Source organism: Sprattus sprattus (assembly GCF_963457725.1).
Source record: "Sprattus sprattus genome assembly, chromosome: 17".
NCBI classification, from domain to species: domain Eukaryota; kingdom Metazoa; phylum Chordata; class Actinopteri; order Clupeiformes; family Clupeidae; genus Sprattus; species Sprattus sprattus.
Window position 1 is genome coordinate 9,548,481 of NC_137915.1, and position 14,753 is coordinate 9,563,233.

Below are 14,753 nucleotides of genomic sequence, written 5' to 3' on the forward strand. Positions count from 1 at the left end.
TTTATGTAACTTAGCTTGCTAACTTTTTTTTTTTTGAGTGGTAGCTTCTGTGTACTGAAGCTGAATTTATTGTAGAGTAGCTGATAGCTTAGCTCACTACAGAAATCAAGTAGCTTGCCCAACACTACACAGTTGAACTCGGACACTTGAATTCGAAGTTGACACTTACATATTTATTTGCACAACGTATTAACAAGCAAACAGTTAAACACCACAGACATAGCACACAATACCAAAATGTTCTACTGACCGGTATCATTTAAAGTTGGTGCACTCGCAAGCTCGTAATCCATTCACGGTTCCCCTGCACCTAGCAGCCTTTAACGAGGTTTGTGTTGCCCATATATCCCGTTGGAAAACATGAAACACTCCAATGCAATGTCAATACCTTCGGTCCCGTCGTTTGAAGCAAACATTTTAGCTCCGGCATTGGTCTACCATTATCAATCATTTCTTGTTTGGACTGAAAGTCCAGTTTTGAGAACTGCTTCAGGTTAGCAATGCAATCTTCCATTTTCGCTGTCAAGCTCAAGAAGTGAAGAAGAAAATCCAACGTCAGATTATATACCCAACAAGTGCCCTCTCGCTCGCCACCCTTCTTGAATCCGTGGTAGTGCGTGCCTCCCTTGCAATATTTTTCAATGCGTTTTCAGCTCAACTCAAAAGGTTCTACGCTTGCGCACGCATGCGTAAAACCCAGTTTGGAGTGATTTCGCAATCCTAGGGGAGGCACTGCCTACCCTGCCCATAGACTGCAATGCATCTGCCTCCCTTGACCGCACGTCCCATGTTCATTGGCTGATCACTGGGAACCGGAAATGCTCAAATTCAGCGATTTTGATAATAAAAATGCTCGAAATGATCGGAATCATGCAGAAATGACACTCGTAACACAGATAACTTGAGAAATATTAATATTTATTTTATAATACATAAATATATATGATTATTATACAAAAAAAAAATATTTTTTTAATATTTTTTTTTTTTACTTTTCAAAATGACAGGTGAGGCTCTGCCTCCCCTGCCTCCTATGACTGCACGTCCCTGGTGAAAGATTGATGTCTCAATTGTCTCCTCTGATTCAATGTAAAGGTCAATTCATAGTCCGGGGGACCAGCATGCCTCAACCAAATCTGATGTAAAAGTGACAAAAAGTGTCTGCAATGGCAGCCCAGACTGTCACCTGTATGTTACATCCTTGGTTGCTCTCTTGTCATCGTGGTTACAGTCATCTAGCTGGCTTGAATACTAGCCATTATGATACAGTGCTTCTCAAACCCGATTTTTAATGTGCCTTGTTAAGCAGTAAAAAGCTGTCAAATGGTATCAAATTATCATTAACGCTTATGTACAGTGGAGGTTTGTGATATGATGTCATGTTGTCTTCAAAATATATTTTTGTATTTTTGAAATGTTTTGATAAATGTTGTGGTTACTGTATTTTGCATTTTATATTAGAACTTTTTCAATTTGAATATTTTGTATCCTATATCAAAATTCATTTTTATGTATTTTTGTACATCCCATTTCCAGTCTACATAGTCTAAGGCAAGGTTGTTTCAGGTCAAAGGATAATTTGTGGCCTCAATATGCAGACTATATTTGTCATAAACAACTAGCGACAACAAACCCAGGCTTATACTTCACTTTGAAATGTGGTATCATAGTTATGTGACTTAGTGGAAAGAGGATGACTCATGCTGCATATAATACGGGTATGGTGAAAGTCAGTGTATCTGTTTTGCTTGTTCTTTTGGCTAAGAGGACCATCAGACTTGGCTATGGTAGCCTTCTCACACTTATAACTGGAATCAGGCACAGGAGCACTGGTGCACATATAGGTAAGGTCAGAACACATTCTAGGACGAGCCATGAATATCCCCAGTAATAGTCCCAGCATCGAATTAACTTTGCTAGCTTGCTTTGGTGAATTTAGACAAAAAAAAGCCTACTTCCCTCTAATCGGAATCATCCTCCCCTGAGATTCTCCCAGATCCTAATTAATACATTTCACTGCTCTAACTGTGACTCTGTATTGTGTAATTAATGAATCTCTGGTGCAATCAATACAGAATCAGATATGGAGCACAAATGGGCTCAAAAAGAGCACGGTGCATTAATACAGTTTAAGTCTGGCATAATGCTCTTTTTTTCATCAAAACTCCATTATACACGCTAGGAGGAGTTCTATTAAGAGACAGTGACGGATTTGCAGCTGTTAGATGTGATGGAAAGAAAGTGATTAGTGTGATAGGCTTTTTTTTTTTTTACGCTTTATGGATTCAATTAAAATGTTGTCACAATGGTTTTGTGACAAAGGGTTACATTCAAACTAACTAGGTTAAGCCTCTGCTTTGGTGTTTATTATTCCAGATGTCCGAGAGTGCATTACAGGTCTGGAGTGGGGGCTTTGGACGAGTTAGATCTCCGCAGGGGTCCTGGGAAGAGACTGAATCAAAACGGAAGTCTGTGAGTCGCGCGGATGTAGCTAGGGGAATTCAATCATGCCCTAAAGATGTTTGTAGATTTGAAGCATAAGTCTTAAAATGATTGTTTTCGCAACAACCTACACCGGTACTATAGTCCATCTGTCACTGCGGTTGAAAGTCGGGCTGCAGTGGTTTTGGAGTGGTTTATTTGCAAGAATAATACATCTTTTCAAAATGACACAGGATTATGTGATTATTTCAAAATATGAAGCCAAAGATTTATATTTGTTTTTCAGGTCAAGCTAAATGGCTTTTGCATGTAGTTTCATCATCTTGGAGTCAAGATTTGGGAAGAGTCTAAATGTGTCGCGCAAATGAACATGGTGTAACCCAGAACCATGAGTTGCACTATGACTTTATGACATATTTTTCTAGTTGTAAGTGACATATTTGAGCACAAATGTTGAGGTTTCCGAGGAGTCTGTTGCCACCACTACAGTGAAGTATAAGAGCAATTTATGAACCTGTGCAGTCTTAGACGGAATGTCAACTAATATGGCATACAGTATGTAGTGCAAATATAAAAATAATCAACCAGGACATAATCCAAGGCCTACTTCAAGGTTCTACAAATCACCCTTATATTGGATGTGTTGATAACTGAAAGAAGAGTTCATATACTAAGATTAAGATGAGCAGCTATGCAGACAGCAAAAAATCCTAGACCAGCATTTCATTGCGTCAGCACTAACTACAGTACATGCATCCAAAATGAATCTGCTTCTATTATACTCCACATCCTTGGATATGTCAAGGTTATGTTATGCCTTTACCATGACTGTTATGATCACATGTCTTTGTCATATTATTGAATAGGCAGAAGTTAGCCCGTTGAAGCTGCACTATGGCCTGGACACAAACTAGAGTTCAACCAGATCAAGGTCATAACCATAACCATACTCATAATCTTTGAAATATTAATACATCTCGACTTGTGTGTGTTGTGGTGAAGCCTTTCATCTCCACCCCATCCAGATGCTCAGATTAATCTGGTGAAGCCCCCTTTTCGGTGGGGCCGACTGCCTGATGAAGTGTTTTGGTCCACGTTAGACGGGACGCTCAGCATCTGTTCGGTGCCTTATCCAGCCGAATGGCAGAACCGACGACAGAGACTGTGGCATCTGTTATTTACTCCGTAGTGACTGTAGTCATTTGGGTTGGTGCTCATCAAACAGAAGAAGTAAACAACTGCACGCACCTGGCTTGTCTGATGCTGTATTGTCTGCTGTTTGTGAATGGGAGGCTTTCCTGAATGAGAACTACGCTGTGAAGATAATTCGCATTAGTAAATCTGCAGCTATATTGGACCAAAATGGTATGTTATTACATATGGTGGTTTACATATGTAGTGTTACACTAAAGAGCTACGTGAGGGGGCATGTCATGTCAAAATGGTTAAACAGTCTGATTGGTTACACTTACAATGGTAAGTGACATAAGTACTGTCATTTCATCAGACAGAAACAAAGCTATTAAGACAAGACATATAAGAAAAGCATTTTTTTTAGCTGAGGGCATCTTCCTGTCAAACTTTCCCAATGTGAGAGCATCATTTATCACAAATCCTCCCTGAAAAATGTCTTTTTGGGGGGAAATGAATGAGTTCATAAATGCTTAATAAAACAAAAAACATCAAACCCACTCCTATTAGCGCTCATGACACATGCTGCCTTAGTTGATTATCAAAATGTAATTTAATCTACGGGTCTTGTTCACGCTGAACGGCGTCCATTTTAGTGGAAGGTATCAGTGCATCCTGCTGCAGATATGAGTGAGTTCTATGGGATACGTGCACAACATACTCACTGCATGTTTCAGAGCAGGCGATCAGCCAGAGCTATATGTTGACCTAGATTAGGGTGCTCCACACGCTGGTCTGTGGTTTCATATCCCAGTTAAGACATCTGTCCTCCCCTATAAGAATCTAAGCCCTTTCGTTTTCTGCGGTTGGCTCCTTGTGAAATCAGAATGACCATATGTATGAATCATCATGAGGCAATGACACTTGGATGAACATTTACGAGAGAGCATGGCTGCCAAAGACTCCTTCCAGGCGTGCCTCGCTCGCTCTGTATGTGGTTCATTACATCAGCACATCTAAATAAACAGTCCTTATTAAAAGGGGGGGGGGGGGGGGGGGAAAGCAACCGAGAGCAACTTCAAAGCAGTCAGCTCCAAGCAGCTGTGCCTTATCTTGTGCACCACGCTTCATAAGAAATTCATGCCCTGTCTTCAGCGTACCCGCGAACATTTGAAGCGATCCTGATAGCTTTTTTCCTCTCTCTCTCTCTATCTCCCTCCCTTCATTTTTTTTCTTTCTTGAATGGAAATATTTGTGTCAAGCAGCAGCATATAGGGATCTTAAAGGGTAGAGATAGACAAGGAAACTGCTCATCTTAAAGTTTCTTACGTCCTCTCAGAACAGGGCTTCCGTTCACCCCGTGCCATCTAAAAAGATAAGAGTTTTCACACAGGCTTGACATTTTATTTTTATATATATCATCTTGATGCTGCCAGTATTGCTGACCCAGCCTGAGAGATCACTCATAAGGCTGCATTTCACTTGGACACATTTTGCATTTGGTGAATCACTCAATGATTTATTTATTTCATTGTTACGTTTTATGTTTGGCCTTTTCTAGCCTTTATTCAATAGGACAGTGAAGACACAGCAGGACGTGAGTTGAAGAGGCAGATGGGGAGTGGGCTCAAGAACTGACCTCAGGCCGAGGCAAACCTGGGTCCTTATGGGCACTAGATCCGTGTATGGTATGGGACACCGATGCTACCACTGCGCTACAGCTCCCCCAACTGCAATTATTTTAAGTTTAATTTGCATTAGTAACGCCTACAGTCACTCCAGGTCTGAGCTACTCAGCAATGAAGCCTGTAGCAACTGGCTGAATTTAATTACACCTTTCATTTTATTGTTAAAGCCAAATTATGAAACTTGGCAACCACCAATGCTTATGCCAATGTGAATTTGAACTTACAGCAGCGCTACAGCGTAAACTCCACCAGCTGAATTATAACGAGCCTAGTTTGGTGTAAGACAGCAGCTGTGCAACGTGAGAGAAGAAAAGAAGGTCAACTTGCTCTGCATACACTGAGGTACGGCGCCTTACTCAGAGCCCGAGTGTCTCAGCGCGTGTACACAGAGTGTCTCCTGCTGAAAGACGAGATGATAATTACACGTCAAGCTCAGCAACACGAACCCCTTGGGTCATTAATACTTAACTTAATAATACACACTAACGCGCCAAACACGCAGAGCAGAGATTCCCATTATGTTGACCCTGAGTGCTTTGCACACCTTCACTTTTCAGCTAAATAAGTAATTGCCAAATGTATATATATTGAGGCACTTAAAACGTTTTGAAATATGTGAGCGTTCGGAATTGAAATTGGGCCTTTCTTCACCTTTTTTTCCTCAGTGCGTTGGTATCCCATCTGTCAGTACTGTCAGTACATCTGTCACATGTTTTGGGTCTTTAAAAGGGTGATGGTCTGATCTGTTCTGCAACAAATACACAAAACTTTCTAGGCCAAAAACAAATTCACCAACTTCTGTTGTAAACAAAATATGAGCTTTTAGCTGTTGCAAACCCACACATCTGGGTTAATTCTGGACTGATCATGACAAAGAGTGCAATCCCATATCCATTATTGCAAAACTCTGGACAAATACTTGCCATTAGCCTGAGCTTAACTGGGACCAATGTCCAAATCTTAGCATTGCAAGACATCTCCAGGCCATAACAAAATCGGGAAATCTTAAATGGTTTCCACAGCTGAAAATACGTGAGTGGCTTCGCTCAGTCTTATCCAGTTGACTCTGACACAGTTATACTGACAGATAATTAGCTGAATAATTTATGCCTCCTGCTAATCATATTTGAGCAATATCCAGCATGGCCCCTTATCGGTTGTGTGTGTATCTGCTCAACTCACCATACAGACACGAAATATCAAATTTGACACATTTGTATTATCTAAGGCTAACATTAGGGATAAGATAATGGAATCCTGTGCTGTTTAGCGTGCAAACGTAGCTGTCTAACATGCTCTGTTGACATGTTCATCTAATCCAGACAATTATCAGAAGACATCAGAAAACTCGTATAAAACAATACTCATTTGGTACTGTTTGGCCTCTGATTATTGAGATAGTGTGAGACAGAAATGATTTCAGTGCCTGTGCTATCTCCTCTACTGCCTTGCAACAGCACCTACTCACCCACAAATCTGGGTATACAAAGTGCTAGCATGCTACACTCATCTGCAACTTCAACTAAATCTGTCTTCATCGCCATCATTCTGAACCAGGGCTATGAATGCCCCATTCAAAGAGCTGATACCTATCTCTAACCTTTCCCTCCAGCCCAACTCTTTTCTCTGCATCAGACAGATTAGCAGAGTTCCTGAAACCCCTTTCAAAGACGGTCATGGGCCGACTTACTCGGAGATGTACCTCCCCAATTAGAATGCACCATATTACAGCCTGGGTACTTGCCAGGGATATATAAACTGGTGTATCGTTTTCTCACGGGTATCATAAACACCAAAAATAATATTGCACACAGCACACTGTGTGCACCAAGAAGGTCACAACCGAAAAGCAATATAAAGTTTTACACTGGCACACGATCGACTCTTTTTAATGGGCTTACACTCATAAATGACAAAGAACTGCATACACCATGGCAAACTTGCTAAAACTTTAAGAAAATTAACTCAGCCAATTCACAGGGGCACTTTCACTGCGGTACTTTCTAGTCAGGATTCAAAATGAGAGCTGCCGGGAGGCACAATCACAAACACACAGGCCGCCCAGTGGCCATAGTCACCAAGCTTGAAGTGCCATCATGGCCCATCAGGGAAGCGTATGGAAAGCTTATAGCCTTAATATGGCTTGCATGAGATGAGTAACACTGAAAGGCAGAGGACCTTTGCTCTTCCTCAGAAAGCACACAGGCGTGAAAGAGTGAGGTCTCAAAGCCACACAACATAAACTCGGCTATGTGACTTTGGCTAGGATGAAGGAACGGACTGTTCCATCATTAATTTATCCACCTCATGGTTCTTTAAAGGAAGGGGGGGGGGGTGGGGGGGGGTTGTCTTTGTTTTAAAATGCGGAGCACTTTAATGGCGTTGTTCTTTCAAGAAGACAAGCAGACATCTGGGTTTGTGGGACTGCGTCTGCCTTAAGATGGTTTCAGGGAGCGAGGGTGGAGGGGGGGGATGCATATGCTGTCACTCGGCACCAGGTGCTAAGGACAAGCATGCGGGTGGGGTATCTCCCAATGTGCTCTAGTTTAGATTCAGAGTGCCCTCTCTCCGAGTGTCACCCAAAAAAAAGAGCTGCCATACCCACAAAGAATTCTCATAACATACCAGGCACATCCTTTCAGTCAGATATTACACAAGATTACCAGAATGTTTTAAGTGGCATGCATGGGGTTAAAGAGCTATAAAAAACGTGGACATTTCACAGAGGCGTGAAACAATATGTTGTGCACTGCAAATGCTTTACATCTTCTCCCTCTCCGCATCACACCTGCTCAACCTTCTTTCATCATTGAGGAATTCTTTATGCGCTCTGTGAGGCTCAGCGTTGGTGACATTTAGAGGACACAGGCGAGTACTAGGAACCAGGGTGAGAAATGCTGAGCTCTGAGTATGTGAGATTAGTTTCCCATTGCACTAGGGGGACAGAGTAAACAGTAGACTCTGCCTGGCCAGATGAAAACAATATGGTAGTTTATGTTGTGGAAGGCCTCGTAGATTTTCAAGCCGACAGTTTTCTCACTTTGAGAAGTTGAATACGTATAAATCTTAAGTCCACAAGTAAACTTTCAGACTCACACACATCGTTCTTTATCCACAGAGAATCTACAAACTATACATAGGGTCAAATTACTTTACTTCATAAACATCAGGGTATGAAAAATAGATGGAGTCAAATTAAAGCAAGCTCATGCATGTGCAAGGAACTGTAATAAAATATCAATTTTTAATTTTGCAATTCATTCGTGCTATTTTAACATTATACAGGTCTCTCAGGTCTCCACAGTACAAGCAAGAATCACACCAGTGGTTTTATCAGCAACAAGCATCTTCCAAACAAACATCTTCCAGGCCCCATCAAATCATGAGGGTGTCGGTGTGACTGCCCACTCTGGAGTATAGGAGACGATAAGTCACTTGTACTGCTGCTGATTCAGGTGCTCATAAATGTCAGCAGAAATTTGCCATAAAGAGACGGTTGCCCTGAGCGAAATTCATCATAAACACGCTACTAGTGCCAGGGTAGCGACAGCCTGAGTTGTTTTTTAGAGGCAATCCTGTCTCTGTAGGACACCATTAGATGCACTGCAAGCTGAGACATTAGGGCGTGCATATGGCGTATTGCTGGTATTCAGAAAACATTTAAGCGTTCCATGTCTTCCATGTTCCATTCCAAGATTAGAGGCACAAATGTTTTTGAATATCTACTCTGATAATGACACAATGTTCTGTTTACAATGCGCCATCTAGTGGTTATTAGTCATGGAAGCACAGGATTTTTTTTTTTAAATACAGTAATATGGTGAGAATGTTTTTTTTTTCATTATTTGCCAGTACCATATGTCTAGCTATGCCTCTAATAAATGACATCCACTTAGTTGCGCAGGTCTTAATCACTTCCCTAGAATGCAGTCACACTGTGTGGTGCCCTGTATGAGGAAGGACACTACCAAAAAAACGCTCCGTGACAAAAATCTTTTAAGTCAGTGATGGTTGCCACCCTGATCGTAAGCTCCTGAGCAAAGCGATCGTGGCGGAATACAAATATTTACAGGAGGCATCTCCTCTGATGGCGCTGGCATTGCAAACATGCCAGCTCATTCCAGGGGGGTTCGCGCCAGCTGCCGGCCGCCCAGATTAATGAGGATGGGCCAGTGGGAGCGATGACCGGGCATTTCATTAGCAGCTGAGAAACGCATGCGCTTCAAACACAGGCCCTGCTGCCTGCCTCCCCGATACAAGACTGGAGTTCATGGGGGGCACTGTGGCTCAAACAGTATCACCACATTCGGGCTTGGAGCTCAAGGAGGTCGTGGGCTCGAATCCGACCCGATGCCGTTTCTCCTGTCCACTCCCCACCTCTTCTCCCTCTCATTTCCTGTCACAATCTTCACTGCCCTGTCAATTAAAGGCATAAAAAAAGCCAAAAACAAATATAAATTTTTTTTAAAAAAAGACTGAGTTCATGCCCACCATCGGCTAAAATATACGCTGAGCAATTCCAGTATTATCATTTTTAAAAGTTCAATCGAATAATGCATTAGGGAGGCAATAACAGTAAGCTGTGTATTGATCCATTTCAGTAAACCATCTGACAGTGGTTTTAATGAGGCAACTTGTCAAAAGCCAGTGTCGACCATATATTTGTTGCATATAGATAATTGTATCTACTGATGATTATACATTGAGATTGTTGACCTTCCACATCATGATTCAGTCTTGAGAACCAAGTAGGTCTATTCAGATAATTTCAACTGCAAGAATATTTGAGTTCTGCATAAAGTGAATCATTTTGGTGCTCAGTTTTGAATTGTGAGGTGTAACATCTAGACCTTTATTATACACGGCACCCACCAAAACAGCTTCGGAAGGAATCGTATCCAGCTTACAGCACCTTTCAGCCTGTATTTGGGATGCAAGTGATCAACTTGGCACTGTCCTGACTCAACCCCCCAAACCATGCTCCCATACTGGGCTGCAGCAAGCATGAAAAACACAAAAGAACAAAAAATGCTCTAAGGCCAGACAGAGGAAAGCAAGAACAAAAACAAGAAGGAGAAGACAAGGATGAAAACCATATACAAGCTGGAGGAGGAAATAATGAAAAAAGGAGGAAGAGAGAAAAACACTAGAGAGAAACAGACGAGGAGAAGAAGAAGGGTAGCCGAAAAAGAGTTGGGGGAGCGAGAGAGGGGAAGAAGAAAGATGAGTCGGAGAGAGAGGGAACGACATGCACAGACACCTAGCCTCTTGGGTCAGTGACTGTGTGCTGGTGTTTTGATTGACAGCGGGGGGGGGGGACTATGATTTATCCTCTGACAACACGCACACCCCAAACACACAAACACACACACACACACACACACACACACACACTCACTTTTCTCTACCCCTCAATCAGGCTGGCCCCAAGCAGATGGGTCCCCCCTTTCAGCTGAGGTTCTTCTGAAGGTTTCTTCCTGGAGGAAGAAAGGAGTTTTTCCTTGACCCAATCACCTTAGTGCTTGCTCTAGTCTAGGGGGTTCAGGCTCTGGATTCTGTAAAGGCGCTGTATAAATAAAACTCAATTGAATTGAATTGTGTGAATGATTAAAGGGGATAGGGCTTCACCTGCCCACAACTTGGATGCTTTGTTCCAGTTTACTTGTTTTCTCATTGATGTATCTGCCCAGAAACATATTATTAATGTGACTGCTGCCTTTTTCATCCCTTTTTTTTTACCATTGAAATGCATGGTCGACTGCTTGCCTATTGTGACGTAACTCACTCTGCCAGCTGAAGACCAGAGCCCACTAGAACAACAAGCCTTTCTTTAACAGTCTATGTTTCACCTAGTGTCAGCCTAACCTTTACAACTATGTCTGTTTAAGTATTAAGATCAAAGATTTTAGAGTACAGAGGTCTCTAAAATCTTCATTAGTAAACAAGCCATAAATAACAAATATTATCTATATTTCAGCTGATGTCATCATTACATATATCTGGCTGGTCATCGAAGACTTCTCAAAACCATTTAAACAAAAACCAAAAAATAAGCCATTAATAACTATATCTATATTTCACACCATGTCAGCGTTATGTGTACATATCTGGTTACCATTCCATCTGGTTATGAAAGATTTTAAAACCATATAAACCACGTTTTTCCCGACCTGTTTAAACCACGCCATTGATATATTTCAGCCAGCTTACATAGCTGGAGACTTAACCAATGTCAGCGTTTAGCTTATCAGAGACTTTGGCCTAAGATTTTAACCCACTTCATGGACACTCATCTGCTTTATTTTTGAAGTAGATGAAGAAACCACCTACACAGTGGATTATTTACAGCCTACTTTCCATCTGATGTTCTGCTTGTGTAAGGTAAAGTTCAAAGTGTCTCCTTAATGTGTGAAATAACAACCCACTTACTTAGTCAAATAGATAGCTATCTGGTAATCATTACCAGCCAACAGCTAACTTTAGCTAGATAATGTTGATTTCCTAAACCATTTAAAACATGACATTAATTACAATCCTGAGAATTTACGTGAATGTAGCTCAGAATTCTAATAATCAGCATTGGGGTTGTATAATCGTTAATTAGCTGGGCGAAGTTCTGCCTCTGTTGAGCATCCCTACGTAGTTTATGTTTTCCAATCCAATGGGACTTGACATTATACAATAGCTGTCTGCTGTTTTATGTGTCCAGTAAAAAAATCAATAATGTGGTAAACTAATGAATTATTTCACGATTTCTACACCACGTTTTGAAAATGACAATGTCCTATATTTATATTTTATGCAGTCTACAAAGTTTTCCAACAGGACATCCTGGTCGTATGGCCTGATTAGCTGAGAACCTTGAAAGCAGTTGTGGGTCAATATCAGCATTGATTTCCATTGGCTGCTGGTGGAGGTCTGACAGTGTGTTTATCTCGACCTGGCCACGTGCAGCTGGGCTTTAGCAGGCATGCTCAGAGGTACTGTCTCCGTGGGAACAGACAACCTTGGATCCATCCCCCGCACACTTCTCTTTCGCCCACTCAGTGACACTCTCACTACTGCGGTGCGGCCAGCCCTGAAGAGGACCTGAGTGAAGCCAGGCATTCCTAGCGTCTGCCTGATTTCATCCTGCATAGATCCTAGCCCACCCTCTACCAAAAGCCCACTAGAGGGCACGCAAGAACTGTATTTTCACCATGACTGGGCCACAATGAAAATACTATTTAAAGCAGTATGGGCAACTAGTTTTGATAGTATCTCTAAATGCATGTGAAGGATACATGAACACTTTTTCATTCTCACTGCATTTCCAGGCTATGCATAGGCAGTGCATTGTTCTTTGGTCCGGGACGGCAAACCCCATGAAAATGTCTTTGAAAATATGCATGAAAAGCTTTCACAACATGACATTACCAACTACATGCCAACTACAGTAAGGATTCAAGCAGGACCTTGGTCTTTGCAAGGTTTTTGCACTACTGCTTTAATTCAAACACTGACCATACATTACATGCATACATATATCACACTTCAGATGTAATACTGTAATACTGCTACTGAAATACAGCAATAGTTAAAATATTGTTTGATAATGTGATAACATATGATAATATGATATAGTACCAAGTACTATCACAATATTAAAGAAATATAGTTTCAAGTTCAAAGTGTATGAACATGGCATATTAAAAAGGCATCAGGAGTTACTGCACAAGCACAAACCTTCGAGGACTCCCTCAATTACGACACCACAGATCATTTGACATCTGCTTTGCTTGTGTAAACCCAGTTGGAAGTTTTTTCAAAATCTAGCTCCATCATACACAAACAGCTATAATAGCTTCCCAGCCTAGTCGTATAGCTGTGTCATTTAGTTTAATGTTCCCTCCTAATTACGGTGAAAGGGGAGGTTCAATTCCCACCTATTCCAGGGCCATTATTCCAACAACCCCAGAGATGACGTTGTTGCATGGCTGCACAGGGGGTAATGAGCTCTGATTGCCCGCCGCTGTTTCTTCTTCCAGGTGGAAACCAGACTCATAATGGCTGGCGCAGGCTTAATGGCAGACGGCTTGCCTTATTGTCTGTGACATTTACACCTATTTGCAGTTTTTCCCCCTCCAAATAGTTATGACGTCTGCTGGTGTGTTTGTTTTGTGTGTGTGTGTGTGTGTGTGTGTGTGTGTGTGTGTGTGTGTGTGTGTGTGTGTGTGTGTGTGTGTGTGTGTGCTCTCGCAAGTGTGTGTTTGTGTGTATGTCTGTGTGTGTGTTTGGGAAGGGGTGGAGTGTGGATGTGTGCGCTGCAATTACCAAGACCTGAGAAGGTCACCACATGCAGTGATCAATGAGTCAGCATAGCATGAACGGGGGAATGACATCATGATTTAAATGAGATCGATCTGTTGTCCAGACATGCCTCCATTGGAATGCTACAGTTCTTTTCCAAACTAAAACAAAGTACCTGCTTTAGCCTCTATTGATCACGTTGTTATGGAGTATGAGAGTTTTATGATGAACTCAGAGGGAGAGTGTCTTACCTCAAGCAGAATGTACTTGTAGGTTTCCCAGCGAGTCTTGTCAAATGGCATGTTGCCTCTGGGCCTGTGAAATGCATGTAGTCAATGAGCAATCCACTGCCAACATATTACACAACCAGGAAAACATTCTATGTTTAATTTTCGATTTGAAAGGTTTTTTTTTTTGCAGATTTGGATCGGGACTCTCTGCACAAACACAGAAACACTGAAGAGTGCCTTTTACGAGTAATATGTGCAATAAAAATACAATATACAATTACACAATATAAAAAGTAAAACTGACACCCATAATGTTTCAAAAGATTCCTGCAAAGCACATTACATTAAATGTAATATGTGAGCCAAAAACATTTTAGTTCTCTTAAATGTGATGATTACACAGTATTTCACAGTATGAGGAAAAAGTGGCATTAGTGTTTTTCTGTGATTGACAGACGCTAAATCCACTAGATGGTGCTTGTCACCAATTTTTGAACACATACAAAACATACCAAAGCACAGTGGATTTGAAGGTTACATGACATTTTGTACATGAATGTGTGGAAAATGTATTTAGTGATCCTGTATATATATATATATATATATATATATATATATATATAAAATCTGCCACCTTGTCTATGAGAAGTCTTTAATACTTGTGTTTGAAATTAGAACATTGTTGTCAGCTGCCTGAAGGATGTGCCATATCATAATTCTACTTTCCATAATTCTATGCAATGCCCATACAACCTTTTGCCTGTTCTCACAGACAAGGATTGAACAAGAATCTGAGATTAAGGTGATTTAAGTAGCGATTAAAATCAATTCAAATTAAGACCATTTAGCTTTGTTTTAGTGTACTACAGCCTGCAAGTTTCAATTTAATTGGTACTATATAGCAATTGTCCACTAGAGTGTGTTGCAGTGCAATCTGTGTCCCACTATATAAACCTCTTTTTTTACCAGAACT

At 41.2% G+C, this 14,753-nt stretch overlaps 1 protein-coding gene across 1 annotated transcript in view; it reads right to left on the reverse strand.

Annotated features, from left to right (window-relative positions):
• The window catches only part of plppr5b (phospholipid phosphatase related 5b), a gene marked incomplete at both ends in the record, with an annotated part of 57,133 nt that extends 43,281 nt beyond the window's left edge, over positions 1–13,852 (reverse strand). Inside the window, one exon of the mRNA XM_080854842.1 lies at positions 13,802–13,852. Within this exon, the coding sequence (XP_080710968.1) occupies positions 13,802–13,852 (51 nt within the window). The remainder of the gene's footprint in view (positions 1–13,801) is intronic.
• Between the last annotated feature and the right edge of the window lie 901 nt (positions 13,853–14,753).